The 26,678-nt window shown below is 47.5% G+C and overlaps 1 protein-coding gene across 3 annotated transcripts in view; it reads left to right on the forward strand.

Annotated features, from left to right (window-relative positions):
- The first annotated feature begins 1,461 nt into the window (after window positions 1-1,461).
- CACNA1E (calcium voltage-gated channel subunit alpha1 E) overlaps window positions 1,462-26,678 on the forward strand; it is a 305,317-nt gene continuing 280,100 nt past the window's right edge. For all 3 annotated transcript variants that reach the window (XM_036833529.1, XM_036833538.1, XM_036833546.1), the window contains exon 1: window positions 1,462-1,727. In XM_036833529.1, coding sequence (XP_036689424.1) covers window positions 1,462-1,727 — 266 coding nt within the window. The remainder of the gene's footprint in view (window positions 1,728-26,678) is intronic.

Below are 26,678 nucleotides of genomic sequence, written 5' to 3' on the forward strand. Positions count from 1 at the left end.
GCGCGGGGCACAGCCCCGGCGGGCGCCTCTCGGCGGGGACGGGAGGCGCGAGAGCGTGCGCGCGTGCGTGTGCGCCCCCGCCAGGCCTCGGCTCTCAGGCGGAGACTCCGCCGCGCCGCCAGCTGAGCCAGCCTGTTTCCTCTCTGCAGTACTTGGGGAAAGGCGATTCTTGCCTGGATCTTTGCAGAGGGGGCCCGCTACCCTCTGGCTACATCGATCAGTAGCCCAAGCCAGCCTCGGGTCCCAGGAACCTCCTGCAGCGGTTGGCCGGGTCCTTCCGGCTCCATCCCCGCCCCGCCCTTGCTCGCCAGCCCCGCCCCCGCTTCTCCTGGCTCTTCAGTGCGCGCCTAGCTGCGCCTCTGCGCTCCGCTCGCTCTCCCCCTCCTGGCCTCCCCCTTCTTCTCCTCTGCTCCTCGGAGTGGGGCTGTCAGGGTGGAAGAGGAAGACTGAGTCGGTAGTGAGCAAGTCCGGTCCTTGGACAACTCCCGTGCCAGGCTACCGCTGGGCTCGGCTGCAACCTGTTCCTCCCTCGCCCAAGTGCTCGCTCGCCCGCCCGCTCGCTCGCTCCCGCTCTCCCGCCCTCTCCCCGGCGCAGCCGCGGATCGCTGTTGCATGCTGATCCGGGGAGGCGGCGGCGGCGGCGACGGCGAGCGCTCCGGGCGGATGCTGGCACTCGGGCTTCGCTGCTCTCTGGATGCTGCTCAACTTCTCTCCCAAGCGCAGGAGCTTTGAAGTCATTTGTCCCTCTCCGGTTGGATCGACTTCTTATTTTGATATTTTGGGCGTTGCGGTTTACGCAGCAACCTCAATACCGCTCTCCCCCCTCTCTCCCTTTCTCTCTGTCAACCTTTGGATGCGTCTGTGCTGGCAGATTTAAAGACCCAAGTCTTGGCTGTGGGATTTCTCAGATGGACTTGCGGGGGCTGGTGTTATAAAGCATGTCACCATAACCTCGTCCTTGTCTTTTTTTTTTTTTGAAAAGTTCTTTTGTTTTCATTTTTCCCCTCCCCCCACCAATAAATTACCAAACTGTTACCTAGCGGGCCGGTGCCTGCCTCTCTCCCAGAACTAGGTGGTGCGTCTGCCAGAAGAGGAGCTATGTTTGAAGAACAGCCTACTCCACCCGTCTCCTCTCCAGTCCCTGAACGCCACCACACACTGGCATTTTGAAAAAAAAAAAAAAAATTGCCTCCAGAAACTGAGCACACCCAAGCTCTTCCCCCCCTTTTTTCCTCCTTGAGGAATGGAGCTTCGCAGAGGTTGTATTTAGATTCAACAGTTCAGAGCGGCGGGGTTGCTGCTGCCGCCTTTCCGCAGAGCTCGCGAGGCTCCCCGGAGGCGGTGGTCCCCGTGTCCGTCTGGATGCGGCTCTGAGACTCCGTGTGTCTTTCTGCTTGTTGCTGTGTGCGGGTGTTCGGCCACGATCACCTTTGTGTGTATTCTGTCTGTTTAAACTTCAGGATGGCTCGCTTCGGGGAGGCGGTGGTCGGCAGGCCGGGGTCGGGAGATGGAGATTCGGACCAGAGCAGGAACCGGCAAGGAACCCCCGTGCCGGCCTCCGGGCCGGCGGCCGCCTACAAGCAGTCGAAAGCGCAGAGGGCGCGGACTATGGCTTTGTACAACCCTATTCCCGTCCGGCAGAACTGTTTCACCGTCAACAGATCCCTGTTCATCTTCGGAGAAGATAACATTGTCAGGAAATACGCCAAGAAGCTCATCGATTGGCCATATCCTTTCTTGCCCACCATCACTCCCCTCTCCCCCTTTGCATTTCTTCGGGTAAGGGGGGAAACCTAGCATGGAATTTGCACCCCCATTCCTTTCCTGGTGCCGATTTGCCTCTGCTGAAGTGCGCTCTGTACTTTGGTGCACCTAAGAGGCAAGCTTGGTGCTGTAGAAACCGATGTGGGCACTAGTGTTTTGCAAGGTAAGACTTTTGGTTTTTGATATTTCCTACGTGGAAGTCTCCAGCATCCCTGGGTGCGTGGTGTTGTGGTGTCTGCCCCTTTCGTGGCTGGGCTTTATTCGATTCTCAGCCCCCTAGTCCCTTCACAAGCTGCATAGAATGGGTTGCCCCTAATCTCTGGGTTTTCTTTCATACTCAGCCCCCCTTTTCCCTCCCTTTAAGCCATCCCCTTTGCCCCCATACCCACCAGCCGGGAAGACACCTACACTATCTGCTTGTAGGAAAGTCAAGACTCCATGAGGGGATTTATCAGTTCAGAAGCTTCAAGAGCTCTGAGCCAAAACCCTGTAGACAAGTTGACAAATGGATAAATAATGCAGGCGTTTGGCTTGGGACCCAGCTAACTCTGCTGGGGACTGAGTTTAAGTTCCACTGGAAGTGGAGTGAATGAGTGTGTCAGGGGAGGCAATCTCTAATGACACAGCCCAAACAACGCAGCGTTCAGGCTCTCTTCTCGGCCACGAAAGAGCAACTCATCAGGGCCCATCCTTTCCTTAGTCCTGGGTTGGGTACTCCTGCCTCTTAATGCTTCACCAGCTGAGTGCTCTCCTAGTGCCCAGGATCCAGGCAGATCTGCTGGGCCTGAATTCATCAGCAGGGTGCTGCATCAGCTGAGCCCAGAGGTGTGCAAGCAATCTGTCTCTCCCTAGTTCCAGAGGAACTGCTCTCCACAAAGAGCTGGTGGGGGCAATCTCTGATGGTAATGGTGTCAGGGTGAACGGGCATAGAGGGAGGTTCTTTGCAGGTTTAATGAAGTGCACCAAATGCAGGCTGCTGATTAGGCATCTCACTGCCTCGTTCTTCACTAAGAATATGGGCGTCTGGCAAGGTCTCTACGAATTGGGGGTTGCTGGATGGTGAGGGGGATGAGTAGGGAGCAAGCCCATGGGATGGTGTTATATATGGGGGTAGGCTTGGAGACATGGGACTTTGATGCTTGTGGAGAGAGATTTCTTGGGAGGGATGCACCTGCAAAAGAGGCCACTCCTCTTCTTCCCTATCCTCCCTCCTCCCCACCCCCACCCTCCAGGTGTGCAGCAGGGAGACAGCTGGAGCCACTTTGGGTCTCTAGTAGCAGCGAGGCTCATGGCTCACTCCCCTCGGGGCCTGGGCATCTCCCTGCTACCCCCACCCTAGTCTCTGGCCTTCCCCTCTTTCCTCCCTAGTTCCCTGCCTCAGCAGCATGGCGATTGGCTGGCTCGTGGTGCTTCTAGGCAGTACCCCTCATTAGAAACGGAGGAGCATCTCTAGGCAGATATCCTTCCTGCTGCTGCTCGAATCCTCCCACCGCCACCGCTGGCTGGGCTTCTTCTCTCCTTCTCCCTGCACTCCCCTCCTTCTCCTACCCGCACAGAGTGATCCTGGGGCCAAACAGTACCAGAGTTAAACCTACCTAGGGTGAGGGGGACTGGGGAGGGGGAAGGGTCCGGTCCCTGCAGTCCCGCCCGCCGGTGCGCTGCACAAAGCGACAGCTCTCATTGTGTTTTCGTGCTGCGGCTGCGAACACTGCTCTAATCAGGTCCCTACAGATTTCCTCAGCGGCACCCCCTTCCCCGCCCGCCCATCTTCTACAATTCTCTAAAATTTCCCACCCACCAGGTGCAGCTTTACAGTGCCCCTCTCTTAGGGGGCCTGTTCACCTAGACAGGCGCCCTCCCGTTTCCCGGCGGTAGACAAAGCCGCCCCAGCCGCCGCGCGGGTGGCAGAGTGTGCCCGCAGCCAGCGTTGGTACCTCGGACAGCGCCACCGAAACTGCCCCGCTGCCTGGGCTCCACCGTCCCGGGGTTCAGCACCTCGGGCACTTCCGGCGCGGCCCAGGCTCCGGGGCGGGGAAATTAAGCACGTTTCCTACACCACGCGTTCGCCGCTTTTCACGTTTTCTCTTCCGCTGCAAAAACGCCGCTTTTCTAGCAGGAGTTGCGAGCGGCGCAAGGTGCGACTGTGGGTTTCACTGCGGTCTTTCCTTGTCTTCGGCCAGAATGCACCAAAGAGACTCAAAGGAGAGACTAGGGAGTTGATTTCGGCATCCTACTCGGTGCCTTGGCCTTGAGCCCCATCCCAGTGGTCTCTTCCATCCCCATAGTTGGAAGTTTCACAGTGCTTCTACAGCATGTAGGCTGTTAGTGTTTGGAGAGCATCTGCTAAGGTGTGTAGTGGAGCCCTCTTGGCAAATTTAAAATACACCATGTTTGCTGTTTATTCCTGGCTGTACAATGTAATTGACTAATATATATTCCCTCTGGTGGTGACCATGTGGACACGTTGCGCTTCTGCGGGTTCTGCATTTGCTCTAATACCGCATAGAAGTTCCTAGTCTCACCTCTCTTCCTTTGTAATTCCTTTCTGGGATTATATTCCTTTTTCTTACTGGGAGTCAGTGTGAGCACTGGTTACCAGTAAAGCTTGGGAGCTAAGCTGTCTGGGTTCAAATCTCAGTTCCTTCACCAGCTCTGTGACCTTGAAAAGTTACTTCATTTCTCTGTGACTCAGTTTCCTTATCTGTAAAATGAGGATGATAATAATGAGTTACTGGGAGAATTAAATGAATTAATATATGTCAGGTTCCTAGAACACTGCCTAATTCCCTGTAAACACTAGCTATTATTATTAATAGAGTCCTTCAGAAATTTCAGCATACCAGAAGGGAGGGATCTTAGTTCCAGGTGAACAAAGTCTTCTAGGCTTTTGTCTCCCACGGACAGCAAAGACCAGCATCACCTGGAGGCTTGTTAAAAATTCAGAATCCCAGATACAGAGAAGAAACCAGTGGTTTCCACAAGGGAGAGGGGCAGGGGGAGGGGTAAAATAGGTGAGGGGGCTTAAGAGGTCCAAACCAGCAGTTATAGTATAAATAAGTCACAGGGATGTAATGTACAGCACAGGGGCTATAGTCTATGTTTTATAATAACTTTGTATGGCATGTAATCTATAAAAATATCGAATCACTATGTTGTGCACCTGAAACTAATGTAATATTGTAAATCAATTATACTTCAATTAAAAAAATTCAGAATCCTGAGCCACACTTAAGATTTACTAAATCAGAATCTGCATTTAAATAAGATCCTCAGGTGATTAGTATGCCCGTTCAAGTCTGGCAAGTACTTCTGTGCTCTACGTAAGGGCCAGATTTTCACAGAAAGGAAGGTTCAGGACACATGTCAAGACCTGTTTTGAACTGTCATGTTCATATGCAACATGCTTGAGGATTTTGATTATTCATGTAGTGCACTTTTTGAGATGTATACATCTTTTATTGGCTGCAAAAAGTCACTGTAGAACTAGGGGGATAATATGTACTTCTGTGTGCTGTGTTAGTGGTCTCTGAACACCACATAATACTGGTCTTTAATCAGATTAGCCTGAAAAGATCAGTTAAATAGAAGGAATGATTTAATTTATACTTGCCACTCTCTGACTTGGATGGGGGTGGTGATAACCTCGTCCAGTTATTAACAGGGAAGGTCTCGTTCTTATGGGAAGAAATGCATAGGATAACCTAGATTTGGCAAGAAAAATGGTGGCAAGTCAACAGCCCACTCTGAATGTGTTTCATTTTTCTTGGAAGCTACATCTGCACAGGGAGATAATTTTATTTTCTTATGGCACTCTCTTCTGCAGTGGATGCCATAACCTTTTTGAAAATGCTAATCTGATTTAAAATGTGGTATTACATTTTATATGATTCCTCTTTTTCTTTTTTGCTCATCTAATAGATCTAACAAAAGGGTTCTCTTTTTCTCAGGGAATTGGCTGCTGTGAACGTCACCCTGCATTCACTGTGTCATAAGCTTACTGGCTCTAACCCTTCTGTGCCCAGGCCCAGTTGCCCTGTGGATCTACAGGGTCTCCCTCATGGTTTGTGAGATATTCCCCACACGTTTGCACTTTTCCAGGTTAGAGGATGAAGGGAAGAAATGGCATGTCTGACTTTGTGCCATTGATGGGCAGTGGGAGATTTCTCCCCCACTGATGGTGTGGGTTATCTCAGCAGGGGAGCACATGTTTCATGTGGAAATGAACATGGTTTAAAGTCGGAAGATCAAATGTGTTTGTAGACACTGAGCTGATGAAGCTCATTATAATGAACCTGTGGATATTCATTCGTGATTTCTTGTTGCAGAGAATTTCTTTATAGCCCCAAGGGACTCTGGCTTTGAGTCAGAGGTTATGTGCTTTATTGTGGAGAATTTCCCATTGCCAATTATCCATTATTTTTGGAGGATTTTGCTGAAGATTACTGAAAGCTTTAGTTCCCCTATCTCCCATTATGGCATATACTTTTCTCCTGTTTTGTTGCCTATAAATATATTGCACCGTGAAAGATAGTAGACTGTAATCCTGGCAAGAATTTCAGGTTTGATGTAACTCTCATGGCTCATGAGTCAGAGCACCTTGATTAGGGCAGAGGGTGGCAACTAACAAGAATGAAGTCTGTAATTATATCCTGTGATCAGATAATGCAGAAAGTCTTCACATCTTCTGTGTACCTGGGCACAGAGGCAGTGAAACAGATAGCAACTGTAACTGGTGCGGGATAAAGGTCTTCATTTTCTGAGTCTCCCAGGACAATCTCCATGTTGCCTAGTGGCCTTGCCCTTGAAATAAGGTGTGAGAAATGCTTCCTCCAGAAACCAGGCTAGGACTTGTCGTGGGGACCAGTTGTAATTGGGATGCAGCCTGGAATGCGAGTTGGAGTGAAGGAGTTTGACAGAAATGAAATGGCTTGAGGATGGAGACAAAAGTATCTTAGATGTGATAGTTTTGTCTGTTGGTTTGCATGTCATTATTTCCCCACTTCTCTCCACTTGCTTTCCCTGCGCTAGGTGCAGGGCACACTACGAGTTAAAGGAGGAGGAGGAAGAAAATAACAAGAACAGGCCTTCTTTTTATCTCCTTTTGCAAGATCCAGACTCTGGGATTAGTAGCTCGATCCAGAATTGCTTCTCTCTTTTTCGCTGCTGCTGTACAAAATGTAGGTGTTTTTCTCCCCCCTCAAACTCTGCTGCATTCCCCCCTCTTTATAGGAACATCTGGTTTCTTTCCGCTTTCATATTCTTAGTTGAAATAAAATGCAGTCAAGATGTGCAAAACTATCAGAACTCTTGCAGACTCTTCGGCTCTCTGTGTCCATCGATTCATCAGTAACCTACCTCTTGTCATCCGCAGGGCTGCCTGGGAAGCTGCAGCTCCCCAAGGCCAGCATGTGGTCCAGCCCATCAGAGGCCACTGTGCTGATCTAATTCTGTTTATCACTGACCACTAAGACATAAGAGGGGGAACCTATGCGTGACTGTAATTAATACTCTTTTATTCACGGAGAGAGAGAGACCAGGTCCTTTTCTTCACTTTCTCTCTCTGCCCAGTCCTCCGCCCTTTTCATCTTTCTATATTTCTCCCTCTCATTTTTAGGTTCAGCCTTTGTGAATAATTCATTATATGTGTGGGTTTTTCCTAGGCTTTTTAGAAAACGAAGGTTATTCGTCTTCTTCTTGGTTATGAGCAAGATCTCTTGCAGAGGGCCAACTTCACAAATCAACTTTTTTCTCTAAGTCCTCTGTATTTTTGCAGTGGGATTGGGACACATGAGAAAGGTAGCTGGGGGGAAAAAATCGTTTTAAATCGTTTTTTTTTTCTTGCTGCTTTTGTAATGATTGCCTCCTACCCAGTCCTGTTACATCTGGGTGCCCCATCAGTTTGCAGCCATGCCCCTCCTGTATTCAGAGAACGTGGTTAACTAGAAGATATTTATGTCCCCAAGCACTTGTCACTCTGAATCCTTTCATCCTCCTAGGTCTTCACGCTGATAAATGCTGAGCCACTGAGCTCAGAAGCAGGCTTCTGTAACGGCTTCATTTCAAATTCCAGTGTGAATTCACATAGGATTGGAGTGGGGAGCAGACACTTAAATCAGTGTATCACGCCCCCCCATCACCATGTGACTTCTAAAGCAGTCCTTTCAAAGAGGGATAAAAATGCCAGGGACCTCTATCAACGCTTCTCTTCCCAAACATTCTAAACCTACGCAGAGAGGGCCGGTGGAGGTTCACCAGCCCTGTTGCCAGCATTGGCCTTAATTAAGGACGGAAAGTACAGCACAAAGTTTTTAGGCTTCTCCGACCGAGCGGTCTCTTATGCGTTAAGCCTACTTCAGGGCGCTGTCTATGGTGTATTTTTGGTCACTGAGCACCCCAAGAATGTTTACTGAGTTTTTCATTCCCCACATCTTTGGCCAGTCTTTGGCTATAAACTCTTAACCCTATTTATGCGCCCCTATGTCCGCATCTCTGGAAAGCAAGGAGCAGCTAGAAGGTATATCCTTAAGAGGCAGAAATGGGCCAGATTAAGGAGAACGGCACTGAATGACTTTAAAAAGTGTCTGTTATCCAATCCATCCCCCACCCTGTCCCTGGCAATGCAGTGGATTACCCTGTAGGGGTTTCTTTTCTTATTGTATTTTGAGTTCCAAGTTTGTAGGACTGAACAGTTCCACTCTCAGCCTTTTTGAATTTTTTGTTTTGTTTTGTTTTAATAAGGACTGCAATGAATCCATTTGTAAAGTAGTTCATCCCAGAGGCAGGTGGGCGGGGCTTGGGGTTGTAACTAGGCTCCAGCTCTAGGCTCCTGTGGTCCAGCCAAGTGAGCGGCTTCAGGAGGGACCCTCCTGTGCCAAGTGTGGCCTTTGTGCCTGTAGGTGTCTGATTTGAATCTCTGTTGCAACTCTGCATAATTTTGAGGCTTTTTTGGGGGGGGGCTGCATTTGGTCCTGCTGCATTTCTGCTGCATCTGTTTCGCCCCATCTCTGGAGAATTTGGAAAGCCTGTTTCAGATGTAGGCACTGGCTTTCTAAAGGCTTGTGTCATTAAAGCCAGAAGGTGGTGGTGGAGTGGGGTGTCTTTTTTTTTCCCTCTTCCCCTTTAGGGGAGATGAAAAGGATGTGGCCAAACAGTGGGTAACAGGTTAGAGGGGAGAAGTGCTCTGGTCAGTGTCAGGAACTGAGGTTTGCCAGTAATCAGAGTCTGGTATCATTTCCGTAGCCAAGATACAGGGGGCTGGGAGTGGCCTCAGGGACCCAGAGGAGAGCCTCTGCACACCAGCGTGAGGAAGAAGTTCGTACTCTCAAGTCTTTCCCAGCCTTCAGCTCAGTTGGAGGTTTGAAGTGTTGCAAACTTTCTGTACCTCTTTCTCAATTTCCACGCCTCATGGTCATGGGGCTGGTCGGAGTCAAAAAGCATGAAATGGATTTTCAGCAGTCACTCACTGACGTCCTGGCAATTTCCAGCTGTGTGCTGCTGGGAACTGTTTTGCTACTGCTCTGTCAGGGATGTTCCTTGCCAGCAGGTGATTTCTGTCAGCATCAAGGCTGATTCCTCATTTAGCTTCTTTGTGTTGAAGTCATACATATGCACTCTGTCTGTTTCATCTCTACTGTTAGTCTTCAAACTTCACTGTGTCTCAGAATCTCCTGAAGGGCTTGTTAAAATACAGATTACTGGACCTCAGTCCTGGAGTTTCTGACTTCATTGGTCTGAAGTAGAGCCTGAGAATTTGCACTTGTCACAGGTTCTCAGGGGACACTGATACTGCTGGCCCTGGAACCGTACTTTGAGAACCACTGCTATGTCTGGCAATGCCTCTAGAGAAGACCAGTCTTACAAAGCGCCCATCCTAAATCTCTCTCTCTCTCTCTCTCTCTCGCCTGGAGCCTTGCTGTTAACAGGGATTCTTTGGGTTCAGGTAGTGAGTCTTTGAGATTTTCTTTACCAAAATACAGATGATCTTGGGAGCAGGGACATAGTAAGCTAGTATATGACATTATCAACTTAGAGTTAGTTCTTATTCTTTCTGGGCTTATAATTGAGAGCAGCCTGTTCTGAGAATAGGCAAAGGACATGCCCATTTAAGTCCAGCACCTAGCACAATGCTGGCACTTGGTGAGCATTCAGTAAACTGTTATTGAATTGATCGAATTAATCAGTTGCTATTGATTAAAACCACACGCATCGGTGAAGTGCCTGTTATGTGTCTAGTGTTGCACTGACTGGGACCTGTAGGACCAGGCATAGCCTTAGTAGGGGAAGAGGAGGATGCTGGGAGGTGGTGAGGGCACTGGATGGCTGGCAGGGGATTGAAAGGTCATTACATGGGAATTTGGAGGTTGGAGAAGTAGCTTTACCTACTTTAGAACCTTGCTAAGGGTCGCCCTAGTTTCTGTAATATCCAACACAGGCTGTGCAGAAAGTACATGGTGTCTGCTGTTATCGGGCATTTGGTTGTACAAAACTCTTTATTAATTGGCACCCAGAGATCTATGGTTTAATGACAATTGACATTTATACCTATGGCCCCTAGGTACCACAAAATGCTGTAGTGCTTTCTGAATATGATGGCCAATGAAGCATTCGTTACATTATGTCAACCTGGTTTGAATGGTATGTGTACTTTATTGTATTCAGAGCTGCTGCAAATTATAATCCATATTGATTATATAAAGTAGCTCTTTATCACTTTTTTGTTAAATTAACCAAAATCTTCTCCAGCTATACCAGATAATAGAGGAATTGCTGCATTGTTCTAGAAATGAATCCTTTCAACTCTAATAATACTGTAGGACCTGGAGATGGATCCTGGTACAGTTGTCATAATGTCAGGTGGTGGTTAGAACAAAGTCATTATTTTTTAAATAGCTCAGCAAGCTTTAGATTTAGTGGGCAAGTTCTCCAGCTGACAAGCTGGCATTGCATTTAACTGGGTGTGCTTGGTTCTGTGGGCTCATATTGAAAATGAACCACCAAGATTTCCAAGAGGATCTCCAATAGGCATCTCAGCAAGAGGTTGACAGGTGACACCTTCCCCAACTTGATTGAATTAGCCAACTTTTGTGCTTTGGACTGTTCCGTGCTCTTTTATACTCCCATCTCATTTCTCCTTGATCAAGATCAGAGGATGTTTGGTTTGAAACTGTTCATTGCAGGGTGATGGTCTTTAGATGCTTAAGGCTATGGAACTTTAGAGTTGGGACTGACCCAAATGACTGTCTAGATGACATCTAGGTGACTGTTCTTGGAGTATGGGGACAGTTATGTCCTTCTGGTACAGTGTTTTCTTGCTTTCTATATCGGGATCACAAATCCTGTTGCAATCCAAGTGATGCTGTGGACCCCTCTTTGCTGAAAAATACATGTACAATTTTGCATTAAATTTCATGGAGGGGCGGTCCATGGATCACAATTTAAAAATGCTGACTGTGTTAGAAAATTCCCGCATTCTGGGATGTTGGGATGCTGGGCCATCAGGAATAGGGACTCCCAACCCAACAATGTATCCTTTAGGTACAAGTATGACAGGACTTCACGTGGAAGAGCTACAGATATTTGTTTGTGTGAGTGCATCAGCCATGCTACCATGATGAAGCATGAACAGTCTAACCAAAGAGCATGAAGTCAGTACTGGAACTCTTTCTCCATCACCCTGATAGATGGTCATCAAGCTTCTAGTGTCAGGGTGCTCTTCCATTATTAGAAAACTTAAAGTGTAGGAGGTTGAAATATTCCTCCTTATAGTTTCCACCCATTTGTTTGTTTTTTCCTGTTTCTGTTCTGTAAAGCAACACAGACCGAATCTACTTCTTGTTCACTTAATGGTACTATGGTACTGAGCAGTGCTGTCGGCTAGAACTTTCTGTGATGATGGATATGTTTTTATCTGTGCTGTCCAATGCTGTAGCTGCTAGCCACATGTGGCTCTTGAGCACTTGATATGTGGCTATCGTGACCGAGTGTTAAGTTTTAAATTTTATTTCATTTTAATTAATTCAAATTTAAATAGCCACATGTGGCTAGTAGCTACAGTACAGGGCAGCAGAAGTAGAGAGGCTAGATAGAGTCAGAAAGTCTGAGCTCCTGTCTGGATTCTGTCCTTTGTTTGCTTTGTAACTGGACAACGTTTCCCTAGCTTGTTGCGCAGGGCTTCTTGTGATCCCCTCTGCACATGGCACCAACCTGTCTCAACCGCCATGATGCCCTTCTTTCCAGCTGTTCCAATGGACCGCCTGAAGGGACCATCCTCTCCCAGGCCTCCATGCCTGTGTATTTGCTGCTCCCTCTGCCTGGAATGTTTTCTCTCTCCCCCCCGACTTCCTGGCTTTAAGACTGTACTCAGAGGTCATTTCCTCCATGAAGCCTTCCTTGATTTATCTCAGCAGAGTAAGGCCAACTCCCTCCTTCTGGCTCCCATATGCCACCTAGTTTATTACTTTCTTATAACACTCACTTACCACATAGCTTTAGTATTGGTTTGAAATCCCTACAAGCGAAGGGCCATTATCTATAAGTTTTTAAATTACCGGAACTTAGAACAGTGCTTACTAACATTGGCATTTAACACACTTATCTATCTATCTATCTCTTTATTTATTTATTTATATTATATTTTTGGCTGTGTTGGGTCTTTGTTGCTGCACTCGGGCTTTCTCTAGTTGCGGCGAGCAGGGGCTACTCTTCGTTGCGGTGTGTGGGCACTAGGCGCGTGGGCTTCGGTAGTTGTGGCACATGGGCTCAGTAGTTGTGGCTCGTGGGCTCTAGAGCACAGGCTCAGTAGTTGTGGCGCACGGGCTTAGTCGCTTCGCGGCATGTGGGATCTTCCTGGACCAGGGCTCGAACCCGTGTCCCCTGCATTGGCAGGCGGACTCTTATCCACTGTGCCACCAGGGAAGTCCCCATTTCTTTAAATTAAAATAATTTTTTAAAGTTTTTTTTTTTCTGTGAAGAAATGGCATTCTGACTTGACTTGAGATTGTAGTCAGCTTAAAACCTTGGGTCTTTTACTATGAATTGATGACAGAGTTAATTTTCCCTCGAACTATTCTCATTCAATTTAATTTTTGAATGTTAATTCAGGACTGTGTGTTTATTTCAAGTACACTTTATCTCATTGCTTTTGGCCCAGCAGTCCATCCTGTAGAGATCCTGTTCAAGTGGGGACAGGGAACTAACATTCACTGAGCATCCATAAACTTCAGACTCCATACATGTTATTATCCACATTTTATATATGGGGAAACTGAGGCTAAAGAAGATTCATTTGGTTGCCCAAGGTCATCACCAGTGAACTTGAACCCTGGTGGTCTGACTCCAAAGCTTAGGTGGTTTCCATTGCACATTGTCTCTAGACCCTGCTGTTTAGTGGGCACGCTCTTTACCCTGAGGGCTACATCAACTGCAGACTGGATAGGCATGTGCTTTATGCTTTCATTTAAGTAATTGATAGAAATATGGTTAGAACTGGGGACCTCCCTTCTGCTTACTACTAGTGCATTGGTAAGTGCTCATCGACTGTTCAGCTTTTCTCACATTTCCTGAACGGTGCTTTAGCCAGGTGTTAGCCCTCTGTTTTGCCTGTAAGGATATTGTGCGAGATATCCTTGTCACATGCTTTGCTGAAATCAATACACACTTTTATGCCTATTTCACGCCTTTGTTAGGCCAGGGTATAGCATCTTGCTTTCTCCAAAGTCCACACTGTGTGTCATTTTCAGAGACTCACTTAGACAATATTTTATTTCTTTACTGGACAGTTGAAGTTGAAGTGATCGTAGGAGTTGAAGTGATATTAGACGTCAGGTAGTCCAGTGCTCAGCTGATGAAAGCTTCACCTTAGGGTTTAGGATTTACCAGTCCCTGCTTGGAAGCATTAGAGTGTCATAGTTAAAAATGTGGCCTTTAGATTCAAATCTTGGTACCATCTCCACCACTTCCTTGCTCGTGCCTCTGGGAGTTACTTGACCTTGCTGTGCCTTAGAATCCTCAAACATAAAATGGAAATAGGAATTTTACCTATAAGGTGTATCTTATAGGATTTTTGTGATGATCAGATGAGATGACACATGTGAAATGTGAGAACGATGTCTGGCACATAGTAAGCCATGAATACATCTTAGTTGTTAGTATCTGGTTAATTTCAGTTGAATCAACATTAAATTTCTGCAGCTAAGTTTTCTCCTTCTAACAATACCATTTACTTTCTCCTGACTCTTGTCGGTTGTCTAACCTGAGCACTGCCAGATGTTTATGTGACCTTGCGTTGGTTTTGTAACCTCTCTGAGCCTCAGTGTCTTCAGGTGTGAAGTAGAGGTCACCTGCCCTGCTTTGCCTCCCTTGCAAGACTGTTGTGAGGCTAGCATCATCTAATATGTATGAAAACCCTTTGTAAACATGTTAGATATTAGCACTAGTGTTAATGTCAATAGGGTTAATAAATACCCAACATTTTATTGAGTATTTACTGTGTGCCAGATTCCTGTGCTAAGTGCATCCCATGGGTTATTGCATTTATTCCCCATGACAGTTCTACAGAGATACGCATGCTTGTTTTCTACATTTCACAGCTGGGAAGATTACAGCATGGAGAGGTTAACTCATTTGCCCAAGATTACACAGCAGGTGAGACCTGGAGGCCTGGATCAGAGCCCGTGCTCTCAACCACTGAAACTAGGTGGTTTGCCCACCAGCCCTTTTTGTTTTTCTTCTTAAAGTTATTGGGTTTACATTTTTAAAGATACATTAAAAATATCTACATCCAAACCTGTCTTTCTTCATGGGTCTCTGATGCCAGTTTTACACCAACATTGTCCTTGAGGACACATTTGGATTTATAATCCAGAAAAAAAATATCTGTAGGAGCAATAATGATGCAGAATTTTTCCAGCAAACTTTTGATAAAAGCAGATGAGCTATTCAAAACTATCAACCGTAGACAAAGTCACTCGATTTTGTTTTTGTTTGTACAGAAATGGTAGCCACAAGTTTCAGATGGCCTGATTGATGGTGTGTGGAAGTGTCCCTCCTAGAGCCCCAGCTTGGCCTATGGGCAGGTTTTCTTCTCAGAGGTTGCCAGCCTTCTAGCTAACTCCTCCTCGTCTGTTTGGGTTTCTGGGTATTTAAAGTCTCCATCTTTGTTCTGTCAGAGAAGGGAGTCAGAATGGGATTCCATGAACTGTGGATGAAACTTCTGAAAGGGTCAGAGGCATGTGGCAGAGAGGGGGACCCTCCATGGCTTGGAGCCCTTGGACATTTGCATAATGAGCTTAGGGAAGGTCATCTGACCAGGATACTGGAGGGCATTTTACTTGAGGGAACTGGGCACGGATGTGGATGTGAATGGGGAACCAGGATGTACCACTTGGCTTCTGGAAACCAGGTGGAGGGCTCAAAGGAAATTAGGGAGTGGGCCTAAAGAAAAATGAAAGGAACTGTCTCTTCTTTCTGCTAACTTTGGATTGTATTTGCAAGGGAGTTTGTGTTTATGAGATAACTGAGCCATATGGATGTACAAGGATGCATGTGTTCTCTTGGTCTGCTGATATGAGGAGCAGTTGAAGGGTGTGGGCTTGTCTGGAGGTGGGGTGGGTAGGTGGATGTGGTAACATGAGGAGAGGCAGTTCTGGGGGATATGGGCCCATGTAAATTCAGAGGATCTGGGCATGTTGGCAACATGATAATCCCTTCTCATCGATAGTTATGTATTTATTTATTTTTGAGATCACCATCTGCCCCTCCTCCCCCAGAGTTCTATGGATAAGGGATGGTACATCTTCTCTGGGTAACCTCTTTCCTTGGTGATGATTAGAGAGTAACAAACAAATGCCCACCCCTGAATGTGCAGGCTCAGAAAGACTGAGCTCACTTCTGTCACAAACAGCAGTAGACAGGCTCAAAGGAGCAAAGCAAGGGAATAGATTCTGGGCAATGAGAACTGTCCAACAGCTTTCCACACTTGCACCGTGGAAGAGGCTGGGTTCAGAACAACCCTGCACAATTATAAGGTTTATCATCCCTTTCTCTTCTCTTACCTTCATTTATTTTTATTTTCATGTAATTATTTTCATTATCATTTTACCAACATGCTGTAGAGACCATGATCCAGACCTGGAGAGTCATGCATCCCTCAGTACACATCCCTGGGAGTGTTCAGAGGAACCTGACCTTTAATAAATGCCTGTTGTGTGGCAGACACTCTGCAGTGTGCTTTAGAGCCATATTATCGTTCTACCCAAAGCTGCGTGAAGTGGATATTATTGTTCTCAACTTGCAGATGATTAGCCCAGGGTCACAGGTAGATGTGGTCTGAACGACTCCGTTGGCTCCTCTCTTTCCACTGTACCACACTGCCTCAGGTCAGACCAGAAGAGTAGCAAGTACTCTTCCCTAACAGAGCATCTTTTAGGATGACACTGTGAACTGCTTGCCTGTATCAGTAGCACCCACTGGGTATGAGGCTAAACCCATGGAGGAGTAAAGGAGTGATAGATGGGAAAAGCACAAAGATCTCTTACCCATCATCATGAAATGGGTCTGAGGCAGCTTGCCCTGTGTCATTGGAATGCAAGCTTCATTTGGAACTGGGGCCCTTTGCTATTTTGTCTTCTGTCTTCACCTGAAGCTCCGCTGTCAGACGTCATCACTCTGCAAAGGACTTTTGATTTGGAAGTGCCAATTCTCCTTTTCTTTTGAGTATTAGCATATCAAGTCCATTTTCTTTTTTCCAGCCCTCAAAAGGTCTGTTCTCAGCCCTCCCTTTTCCGGGACACCCATAGTGTGAGTGGTAGTGTGGAGGAGACAACATTTATGACTTTTTTTGAACTTTCACCTTTTACTGAATGCTTCTACCTTTGCGGCTTGTTAAGGACATGGGGGCTGTGGGGACAGAGAGGCTGCAGAAAAGACTTTACTATCCCGACAGAGAGTGCAGAAAAGGCTTACAGTAGGTTTATGGAAAAGGAGCCTCAGGTTCACCTTCAGGCCACCATTTGGAGGATTCTGACTTTTTATTAACTATCTCTTAGAGGTGTTTCTAGCCAGTCCAGCTTGTCACGGAGCTCCTGCTATTGAAAATTTAGAAGTGTTTCCATTGACTTTAGACACTTGAAATGTATTCCTAGGTGTGCCAGGACTTCTGCTTTGGGTGTTATTGTTGGATGTACTCATTAGTAGCTTCGCGAAAAGTGGCTTCTCTCAGTTGTAATGATGGGCTCTCCCCCTTTCTGTCTCACTTCCCTTCCCATCATGTTGCTTATTAGCACCACAGACTAATAGAATGTTAGAGTTACGGGGACCTAAGAGAAACTCTAATCAAACCTTCCTTTATCTGTAAGAAAGCTGAGAGTCAGAGAGGTTAAGTGACTTGTCACTGGTCTCTCAGTAAGTGACAGAGTCAGGGCTGGAACCCAGGCCTCCTGACTCTCAGCCCGGGGCTCCTTTTTTATCACGTTTCCTCTGCGCTTTCTTCAGTACTGTTTCTCCACTCGGTCATTATCCTTCTATCCCCTCATCCTCTTTCTGGGATGTTTTCCTCCTGTTTTTCGTTAGCAGGTATATGTTTTTAGTGTTTCTCTGGGTTGGGGCATAGGCGGCTGGATCATGATTAATAAGAAAGGACTTAATTAAGAAGAAGTAGACAAGAGAAGGAATGGACAAGAGAAGGAAAATTTAAGAGACGCCAACCAGCACAGATCCAATGAGAATGGGAAGCAGTGATTCAGAACAGTGGTCGATGTTTTCCTTTCCCAAAAATATTGCTGGAGAACGTTATGAAGTGGTGGTACTCAGTAGGCAATGGGCTTCTACCCAGCGTAAAACCAAGATCACATCCCAGCAGATGGGAGAATGGCTGCTGAGGTGAGCAGTCATCTCAGAATGTTTTCTGGACTCTTCAGTGGTCCTGACAAAGGTACCCTATCCACACCCTACCTTAAGAGATACGCTCTTGAGAACAGTCGAGCAGGGATGGGGCAGTAAACTCAGTGAGAAGATACCTTTCTTTTAGAACTGTCCATTCAAGCCAAGAAGCTAGGGAGTTTTATTTGATCGCTCTGATAATCAGTTCCTAAGCTTTTCAGGAATCCATAGAGGTTTCTAGTCGTGGCTCTGGAAAAGTCTTATTCCTGCTCTGGTTTCAGTATCTACATCTATAAAATGAGCGTGCTGGATCAGTTAAGAGAGCTCTAAGGCACCTTTCAGCTCTTACCGAGGTGCCTCTGGGATTCTGTTTCCTCATTTGTTATCTCAGCTGAGTTGAGGACACCATTAGCTGTCATGGCCTCCAGCACTGAAGGCAATGTTCTTCTCCCTGGCTGCACATTGAAATCAGCCTAGGTCCTTCTAGAAATGCTGACGCCCAGATGGTAGCTGAGACAAATTAAATCAGGATTTCTACAGATGGGATACCTGTATCCTTAATTTTTAAAAGCTTCCCAGGTGATTCTACTGTGTAGCAAAGGCTGAGATCCGCTGATCTTCCAGAATAAGAGGTGAGCCTTTACCTGATTTGTTTCCTTGGATTGTGCTTTTAATCATGTGTCTTGGTAGGTTTCTCTCAGTTCTCTTATAGGCTACGGTGATATAGCAGGAGCCCCCTGGGTCTCCCGGAATTTAACCTGAGAGAATGGGATGATTAATTCTTATGTTTCATGGTGCTGGCCAACAATTCACCCGTGGCTGCTTCTGGCACACATCCTGCCACACAGGTACCAGCCTTCTGTGATACGGGTGATGCTTCAGACTTCATGAAGGCAGGTCCTGCTAAGAGAGCAACTTGAGTCTAAGGGACAGAGGGAGTCATGCTGACCTATGAGGCCCTTGAGCAAGAGACCGAAGACTCATTGACTTTCTTCCTTCCCATTTGTTAACTCCTTATGCATAGGAGGGTTGATCCAGCTCAACTGCTATCAAATACAGGAACCTCTTCCTCAGTATCCCTGATGGTCTCCCAGAGACATGGAACTTAGAGTAAGTGGTGTGTGGAACTGGCTAGTCCCAGCTTGTGGGTTTCAACTGTGTGTATCTCTTCCCAAATCCATGTGCATTGGTGTCAAGTTGGTAGCCTCAGTCGCCATGGAGACAGTCTTTACACTCCAGAAATTGACACATGCTACACATCAGGGCTTTTCTCTCTTCAGAGGGGCTGGTTGTTAAACATCTACTCGTACAACAGTTAGTTTACTACTTAACAAAATAGTCCATTCACTTGTGGAACAGTGGAACTTCTCTGTATTGCCGCAGATCTGCCTTTGGGTGGGCACTCCACCCAGTGGTCTCAGCCTTGCCCTTCGGAACAACTTAGACGACATCAAAGCCCCCCTCTGACAAGCTAGCCCCTCAGATATTTGAAAACAGCTGTGATGTCTCTCTCAAGTCTTCCCTTTCCAAGCTGAGTATCCTTAGTGTGTTCAACGTGTTCTCATGTGGTTTGGAGGCTCAGTAGGTGTCTTTGAATATTGGGGTGCAGTGGCAGGGTTTTTAGAGGAAAACGAGAACTTCTCCCAGAGATGATCTGTGGACTTCTTCACAAAAGGCTTTTCATTCTCTTTCTACACTCAGAGTACCGTCTGAGCCCCACGGAGTGAGTGTGGATGTGGAGTAGGCTACAGCCTTGGGTGTGGTTGCTGATTGCAGCCCACATTCTTTCCCTAAAATGCACATTGCTGCCAGAATGCAGAATGATGGGCTTGAATTCATCAGAGTGTCATCAAAACACAGATTCTGGTTTCTGAAACAGGTAATTTTCCCACCGCTGTTTTGTTTTCCTTCCAGAGGCTTTTAATGTTCCCCCTTTCTTTCTTCCCTTTTCTCTAGCGTTCAATCATTTGTCTCCTGATCACCAAAACTCTGTGTCGAATGACAGCGTTTTGAGTCCAGGATTCAGTCAGACACACAAAAAGGGAAGTTGTTAAGACTTATCCAGCTGACTGTTAGTGAGACAAAAGAGAGAAGGAAGCCGGTGCTGTCTGAGTTCCACAGAATCGCCACTTCCCATCCTTTTGGAATTGGGGCTCGGCTGACTCTGGAACTGACCTCAGCACGGGTTAACCAAATTGGCAATCATGTGAACTTCCTTTTAGTCATCTTATATAGAGGGCAGGGACATGGGTGTCAGACGGGAGTTCTTTGGTCTAAAAGCAATGAAAAGTTCAATGCAGCTACACAGCCAACATTGCAAGGGTAATGCTAGGGATCTTTGTTTTGGGTAACTGAGTCCATTGACCTCCCTAGGAGAGCAGTGGGACTGTACCGGCAAACAGAAAGCCTCTTTCGGTGGGGTGGGGGGGGGGTCTCTGCCTCTTTGCTGTATTCTCAACATTGCTTCCTTTGTTTTTCATTCATTAGGATTTAAGTCTTTAGGAGTAGGTGTAATGGCATTTCCATCTTCTTGACAGAGAGAGAGGGAGAGAGGTGTGTTCAGGCCTGCCTGTCATATGGTGAATTTGAACAGAGGCAGCTGTTGTCATGGTGATGGCAGGTTGCATCCCACCACCATGGAAACCAAAGTTAAAAAACTAATGTTAAGGCTGGAAGTCACATGATACATTTTTGTTTTGTTTTGTTTTAAAAAAAGAAAAGGGGTTTGGTTTTTCAATCTGTTTTTTGTTGTTGTTTTTCTTTAAGACGAGTTGGGTTTTTTTTTGTTTTTTTAAGACGAGAAAAATTCTAGTGAGGAAAGCAATGAGATAATGAAATGGGACAACACGAAGTATGCAGAGCCTTCCACCCCATTTTTCTGCTTGTTAACAGTGCGTTTCTGCTGCCATGGGGGTGGGAAAGGAAGGAGAGATCCAGGATGGATTTCCAGATTTGCAGCCAGAATTTTGTACTGATTCTTCTGTCACATGAGGAAGCACAGGGGTTTAGCCCTCCTGCCCTTCAGTGGCAACATGTGGTCCACCCTCTGTTGACGAGCCCGGGACAGAGCCTGGAAACCTAAATATAAGGACTGAGAAAAGGGCTGGGAATGCAGTTGAGGGTGTGACTTGCCCCAGAGATGAGAGTGGTTCATACATTGATACGTTCAGATGCTTAACATTGTTTTTCAGGAAATTGAAAAATTTATCTGTAGCCCCTCAGAACCCCACAGAATACAGTGTCTCTATTTATTCCCTTTTCTGGATGAGTCTTCTTTGGACGCACTGTCCTCCTAGGTCAGCCATGGGAGCAAGTTCAGAGAAGTCCAGGAGGAGCCCATCCAGAAGCATATTAGCCACTGGGCCGAGGCTCCCTTGGACCGTGGCTAACCTCTGAACCTGGCCTCAGTGGGGCAGGGCTGCGAAGGCTTGCTGAGAGCTGTTAGAAAGCCCTCTTGGCTCAATCTTTTTATCTCATATTTCCTCCTACTTCATTCCACAATCTGGAGAAAAGGTGAAACATCCTTCCAGGAAGGAGAGCTGGCCCCAGGCCTAACAGGGCTGGTTTTAATTTTTTTTTCAGTCTGTGAGGCATTGAAGAACTGTACACACGACGTGTGTGGAAAGGCTAGGAGACAGCTATTCCTGTGAGAATGTCAGCCTCTAGGGAGGGGTGCAGACACTGCATGTGGAAACGATGGTGGTGGCTCTGGCCATATCTGGGTTTTAGGCCTAAGTCTCATCTCTTCCCTATTACTGGTCCCTCCAGGGCAGATGTATTGTTCTCTGCAGCCCAGGCCGGGGGATATGATCTCACCAGCATGATCTCACTGCATTTCCATCAGGGTCTGTAGGAGCCAGAGCCGGACCTCTGTGGTGGTTCAACCCCTCCTGTTCTTAGCCCTGGCCTTGGGTGTGATGAATGTTCCTTCTAATCACTGTGCGAGATTGCATCAGAGCCATCAGCTTCATAAATCCTCCTCTGGGGACTGGTGTTTGGATGTGCTTTCCATATTCCCAGGAGGTTCTGGGCCACATGTCTTTGCTCTCTTCCCGGAGGCCCATTACCATAATTTTCTTTTAAATCCTTTATTGCGGTGGGTCTCTTCAATGTCAACCCGTGGCTGCAGCCAGCCAGCCCGCTTCCAGAGGCTGTGACCCCTAACAGATGCTTCCCCCAAAGCTTAGAGCCAGAGCAGTGCTTAAAGATTGATTTAGTAGGAGAATAAAAACGACTGTGCATTTGTTTAGCACCTTGCAGTTTTCAAAGGGTTTTTAAAAAATTTTTATTTTATATTGGAGTATAGTTGATTTACAATGTTGTGTTAGTTTCAGGTGTACAGCAAAGTGATTCGGTTATACATATGCATGTATCTATTCTTTTTCAGATTCTTTGCTATTATAGATTATTACAGAGTATTGAGTAGAGTTTCCTGTGCTATACAGTAGGTCCTTGTTGATTATCTATTTTATATATATTAGTGTGTACATATTCATGTATCATCTTAGACTTTGATCCTTTTGTTGTCCTCCTTTGGTTCTGGGGGAGCGGGTGGCGGTGGTTTTCTCTGACTCGAATATCATGTCGGGGTGACTTTTGCATGGAGAGCCGTGGCTCTGGTTTCCATTGCCAAGGTACGTTTTCTCCATTGCATTCCACGTCTCGAGGAAGATTCTAATTCTTCTCATATTAAAAAGGCAGCACGAAGATCTTGGATAGCTGGATTTCACTGTTGTTCATATTTAAAATATCCCTTTGGTGTTGTGTTTGAGGGAATCACAGACTAGGCAGCACCCCTCACCCCATGACTGTTTTTTTTTTTTTTAAATTAATCAATTAATTAATTAATTTAGTTTTGGCTGTGTTGGGTCTTCGTTTCTGCACGAGGGCTTTTTCTAGTTGCGGCGAGCGGGAGCCACTCTTCATCGCGGTGCGCAGGCCTCTCACTATCGCGGCCTCTCTTGTTGCGGAGCACAAGCTGCAGACGCGCAGGCTCAGTAGTTGTGGCTCATGGGCCCAGTTGCTCCGCGGCATGTGGGATCCTCCCAGACCAGGGCTTGAACCCATGTCCCCTGCATTGGCAGGCAGACTCTCAACCACTGCGCCACCAGGGAAGCCCCATGACTGTTTTTGAGTCAACATTCCACTGGTTAGAATGATATTTCTGTGCAGGTGAGGGAGGAGTGGAGGGGTGTGCACAACGCTGCCCAGGCCGTCTTCTGAGACTCTTCCGTCTCTTAGAATTAGACATCCCCAAACAGGAGGCAGGGATGGACAGGAGGAAAGGAGACAGACCTGCCCGTAGGGGGCGTGCTCTCGGCCTGGGGTGAGGGGTGGCAATGGGTCCTGAGGCCTGCTGCCTCTCAGACTGTGCTGTTCTAGACTCCCCAGGAGTTTACAGGAAGTGCCTAGGTGGCCACAGGCTGCCCCCCACAAAAGCACATTCTCCATTAGGCCAGGGGTTGGAGAGAGGGCACAGAGTTCCATCTGACTGCCTGTCCCCCGTGGGCCCTCAGCCCTCTGAGCTCTTTCAGTCTCCTCCTTGGTATTCTAGCGTCACAGCTCTGAGAGGAAGCAGCTGAGAGTATAAGGGTCTAGGATCAGCCTCCTGATGGTATAGAGGTGCATGTTTCCCTGGGGACGCCCCAGATTTGCTGCTCGGGCCCTAAGTCCTTCCCAGTCCTGTACCTGCACATCAGTCCCTGTGAGGTGTGGATGGGGAAGCCCTGCTGGGTGAGCAAAGGGAGGGCTCAGCTCCCAGGCCAGGCCCCCAGGGCTCTGTTGACAAGCAGAGCCAGTGCCACCATGGTAGTCAGTAGCTAGCTGGTAGGGCAGTCCTCTCTCTCCCCTGCCCCAGCTTTCTGGGCTTCAGGAAGGAGATGAACAAATAGCAGGTGTGCAGGCCAAGTCGTGCTGCTCAAATTAGCTGTGTTGCTAAGGAAACAAGTCAACCATTGGAAGGAAGGAGCATTGGGTAAAGGAGATAAATCAATAAGGGAACCTATTTTTATCATTTCCCTAATGATTGTCTTGAAGCTGCGAGATGGGAAAGGGAGTGTTGGAGTGACACAGGTCCTCATTAATGGGCTCAGAGCGAGAAAGGAGTGAAGGGGTGTTTGGGGAGATTGCCAAGGAAGTTTATAAAATGAGGCCCCTAGTGAGCACACAGCGAGACTGATGCAGAGAAGAGGCGTCTTTGCAGGTTTCAAAGAATTTCCATGGTCATTTCCTCATTCGGTCCAGTCCCTTTGTTCTCCTGTGTTTGATCCTCTCAGAAATCTTGTGCTGATTTCCATGACCCTCAGGTTGGCATGGGTTTTGGTGTTGGTTTGGTTTTTTCAGAATAGATATAGCTTTAATTGATTTTATAATTATAAATGAATACATGCTCATTATAACACAATGCGTAAAGGAGTAAAGAAGAAATCCTACTACCCCAAGAAAACTCATTATCCTTCTAGCAAGACAGATTTTTTTCCTTTGCTTGTAAAAAAAAATTTGTTTTTACATTAAAGGGGTCTTTTATGCATGCTGGTGTCTTTTTCTGAAGAGCTAATGTGTGTACACGGCATACAGCATACAAAGTTCAAATGGGTGTACTGTGTAGAGAAAGTATGGGTAGCTTTTGTAAGGATAGCTCCGGCTCTGGTTTTCTTGTGCTATTCGCTTCTGAATTGATTGATTACATTATTAATTAGTTAAAAACCAGTCATGGGGTGACCACTGTGTGCTGGACACTGGGGTACAGAGGTCCCTGAGTCAAACAAAGCCCCTGCCCTCAGGCTCCCTCATTGCTCCATCAGCTCCATATGATCAAAATCTCAAGCTACAAACAGTGCAGACACCAGGGAGAGAGAGTGTTCTCCAAAATGCGTTTGGTGTCAGGCACAGGATGTCATGGGAGTCTCTGAATTCCTGGGCAGAAGGCATCAGAGTCCTGGACAGACTTCCATTCTGTTTCATGAAGGGCGTTGTTCTTTGAGGCCTTGGCAACACGGAGCTTCCTTTGACCTTTCCAAGCACATCTTTGCCTAGCCTGCGAGGTGCATCCTTGTGCCCTGTGGGCTGTTACTTGCAGTTCAGGCTCTTCCCCTGGGAGATGTAGCAGAGCCCTTGGTAAGGGGTTTGAACTTCTGCTTCAGGAAGACAGGGAGCGGTGCCCCTGAGTCAGCTCCCAAGCTGGGGGCCCGAGCCCGTGGGAGTGACTACAACCTGGTCTTCGTGAGAGCTCCTCAGTGGGGCTACAGCTCACGGACGGGGATGCCCCCCTTTCATTCATGCCTGCGCTTAACACTGAGTGAGCTCCTACTGTGTGCCAGGAGCTCTGCCGAGAGCCACCAGTGGAGAGGTGAACAAAACACTGTCCCTGCTTTCTAGGCATAGTTTCTTGGGGGAGATCAGTATGAGGAGGGATGATAAAATTGTACCACGCAGAGAGCTGTGGGGCACAGGGAGAAGCCTTTAGAGACAAGGTGATATTTCACCTGCATCTTGATATATGACCAGAAAGGAGGAGAAAGGCCATTGCAGGAGGAAGCAAAATCACTGAGATGTAAGCGCCCATTCTTTGTGCTTTCTTCAGAAAGGGAAGTGAACAAGAGGTTAAAGGAAAGGGCCGTAAGGGGGAGTGGCTGGGGCCTGGGCCGAGCTGGGTGTTCTCTCCTGCTCTCCTTTCCTAAAATTTCCCTGTCCCCCTTCTTTCTTTCACCTAGTCACAGATACACAGAATTCCCATAGTTTCACCTTTACTTCTGCACCAAAATTTCACCTCAGATCCTTAATTGCCCCAGACGTGAATTCATCCTGAGGTCGAGATGCTCTATAAGGCCGAAAGGGACATCCCTCTCCAGGGTATGTGCATTTGAAGTTTTCAAAATTTGCCACGCGGCTTGTGGGATCTTAGTTCCCTGACCAGGGATCGAACCTGTGCCCCCTGCGGTGGAAGCTCGGAGTCCTAACCACTGGACCGCCAGGGAATTCCCTGAGGTTTTCAGAATTTCAAGCCAAAGGATCACTGCTCTGAATGGGCCCTTAGACATCAGACTGCAGGCAGAGGATTTGTCGGGAGGATGTGGGAACGGGGTCTTCTCAGAAACTGAATTACCAAACCCTCACTTTTAGATTCTAGCCTCCTGGGGCATAGGTGGTGCCACTTGTTGAGCCCTCATGAATTCTCGGCCATCCAGATACCTGTCTGGTCACAGGAAGTCTGGCTCGTCAGCCTTTCTCCCGCACTGAGCGCCCTTGGTAATGGCCAAGGAGCTAGCCCTGTGTCCCCCAGAAGCCTCATCTATCTGCACCTGGACGTTCTGGGCTAGGTGAGCTTACCGGTCCTAGCAGGGAGCTGTATGCTTAGACTGTCTGGCCAGGAGGATGCAGGTGTGGAAGTGGGCATGAGGAATGGGGCGACAGAGGGGCTGCGGCAGCCCAAGCGGGCATTGCTGGGTGGAAAGCCTTGGAGATGCACAGCCAACAGGAGCTGCCTTGCCTGAAAGTCAGCAACTAAGAGCTCCTTTACTTTTAAGTCTGTGCTTGTCCCTCGAAGGTGTTCAGGAGAAGAAGCCTGTCCCCCCAGTAGATCAATGAGAGTGCACGACATCTGCAGCTTGAATGTGAACATGCGTGTCACCGGTCCTGCTTCCCAGGTCACGTGCTGGGCCCCTTGGACCCACCGAGTAGCCTTCTGAACTTGTGTGGGGCCTTCCAGCCATGGCAAAGGGCTGGCCAAGCCTGACACTTTGTGAACATTTTTGTTAGAGACAAGGACAGGGCGTGAAGTGGAAGAGGCATTAATTTCACTCCTGTCAGAGCCGCCATCCTCGCATCCCCCGCACCCTTGGGGACTGGCCGTGAGCTCTGCCCTTTGTATCAGGGCTCCCCAGATGTGTTCCTATGAACAGCATCCCCAGGAGAGATGCTCTGACAGAAGGGTTATATGGTGAAGAAGTTTGGGAGTGCTGTGTCCTGTTCCCAGCCCCCTTTGGGGGAGGGGGTGCATGCTGTGTACAAGAGTATTAAAGGCTCCAAGCACCCTGCTG

This window comes from Balaenoptera musculus, chromosome 1 (genome assembly GCF_009873245.2).
Source record: "Balaenoptera musculus isolate JJ_BM4_2016_0621 chromosome 1, mBalMus1.pri.v3, whole genome shotgun sequence".
Lineage (NCBI taxonomy): Eukaryota > Metazoa > Chordata > Mammalia > Artiodactyla > Balaenopteridae > Balaenoptera > Balaenoptera musculus.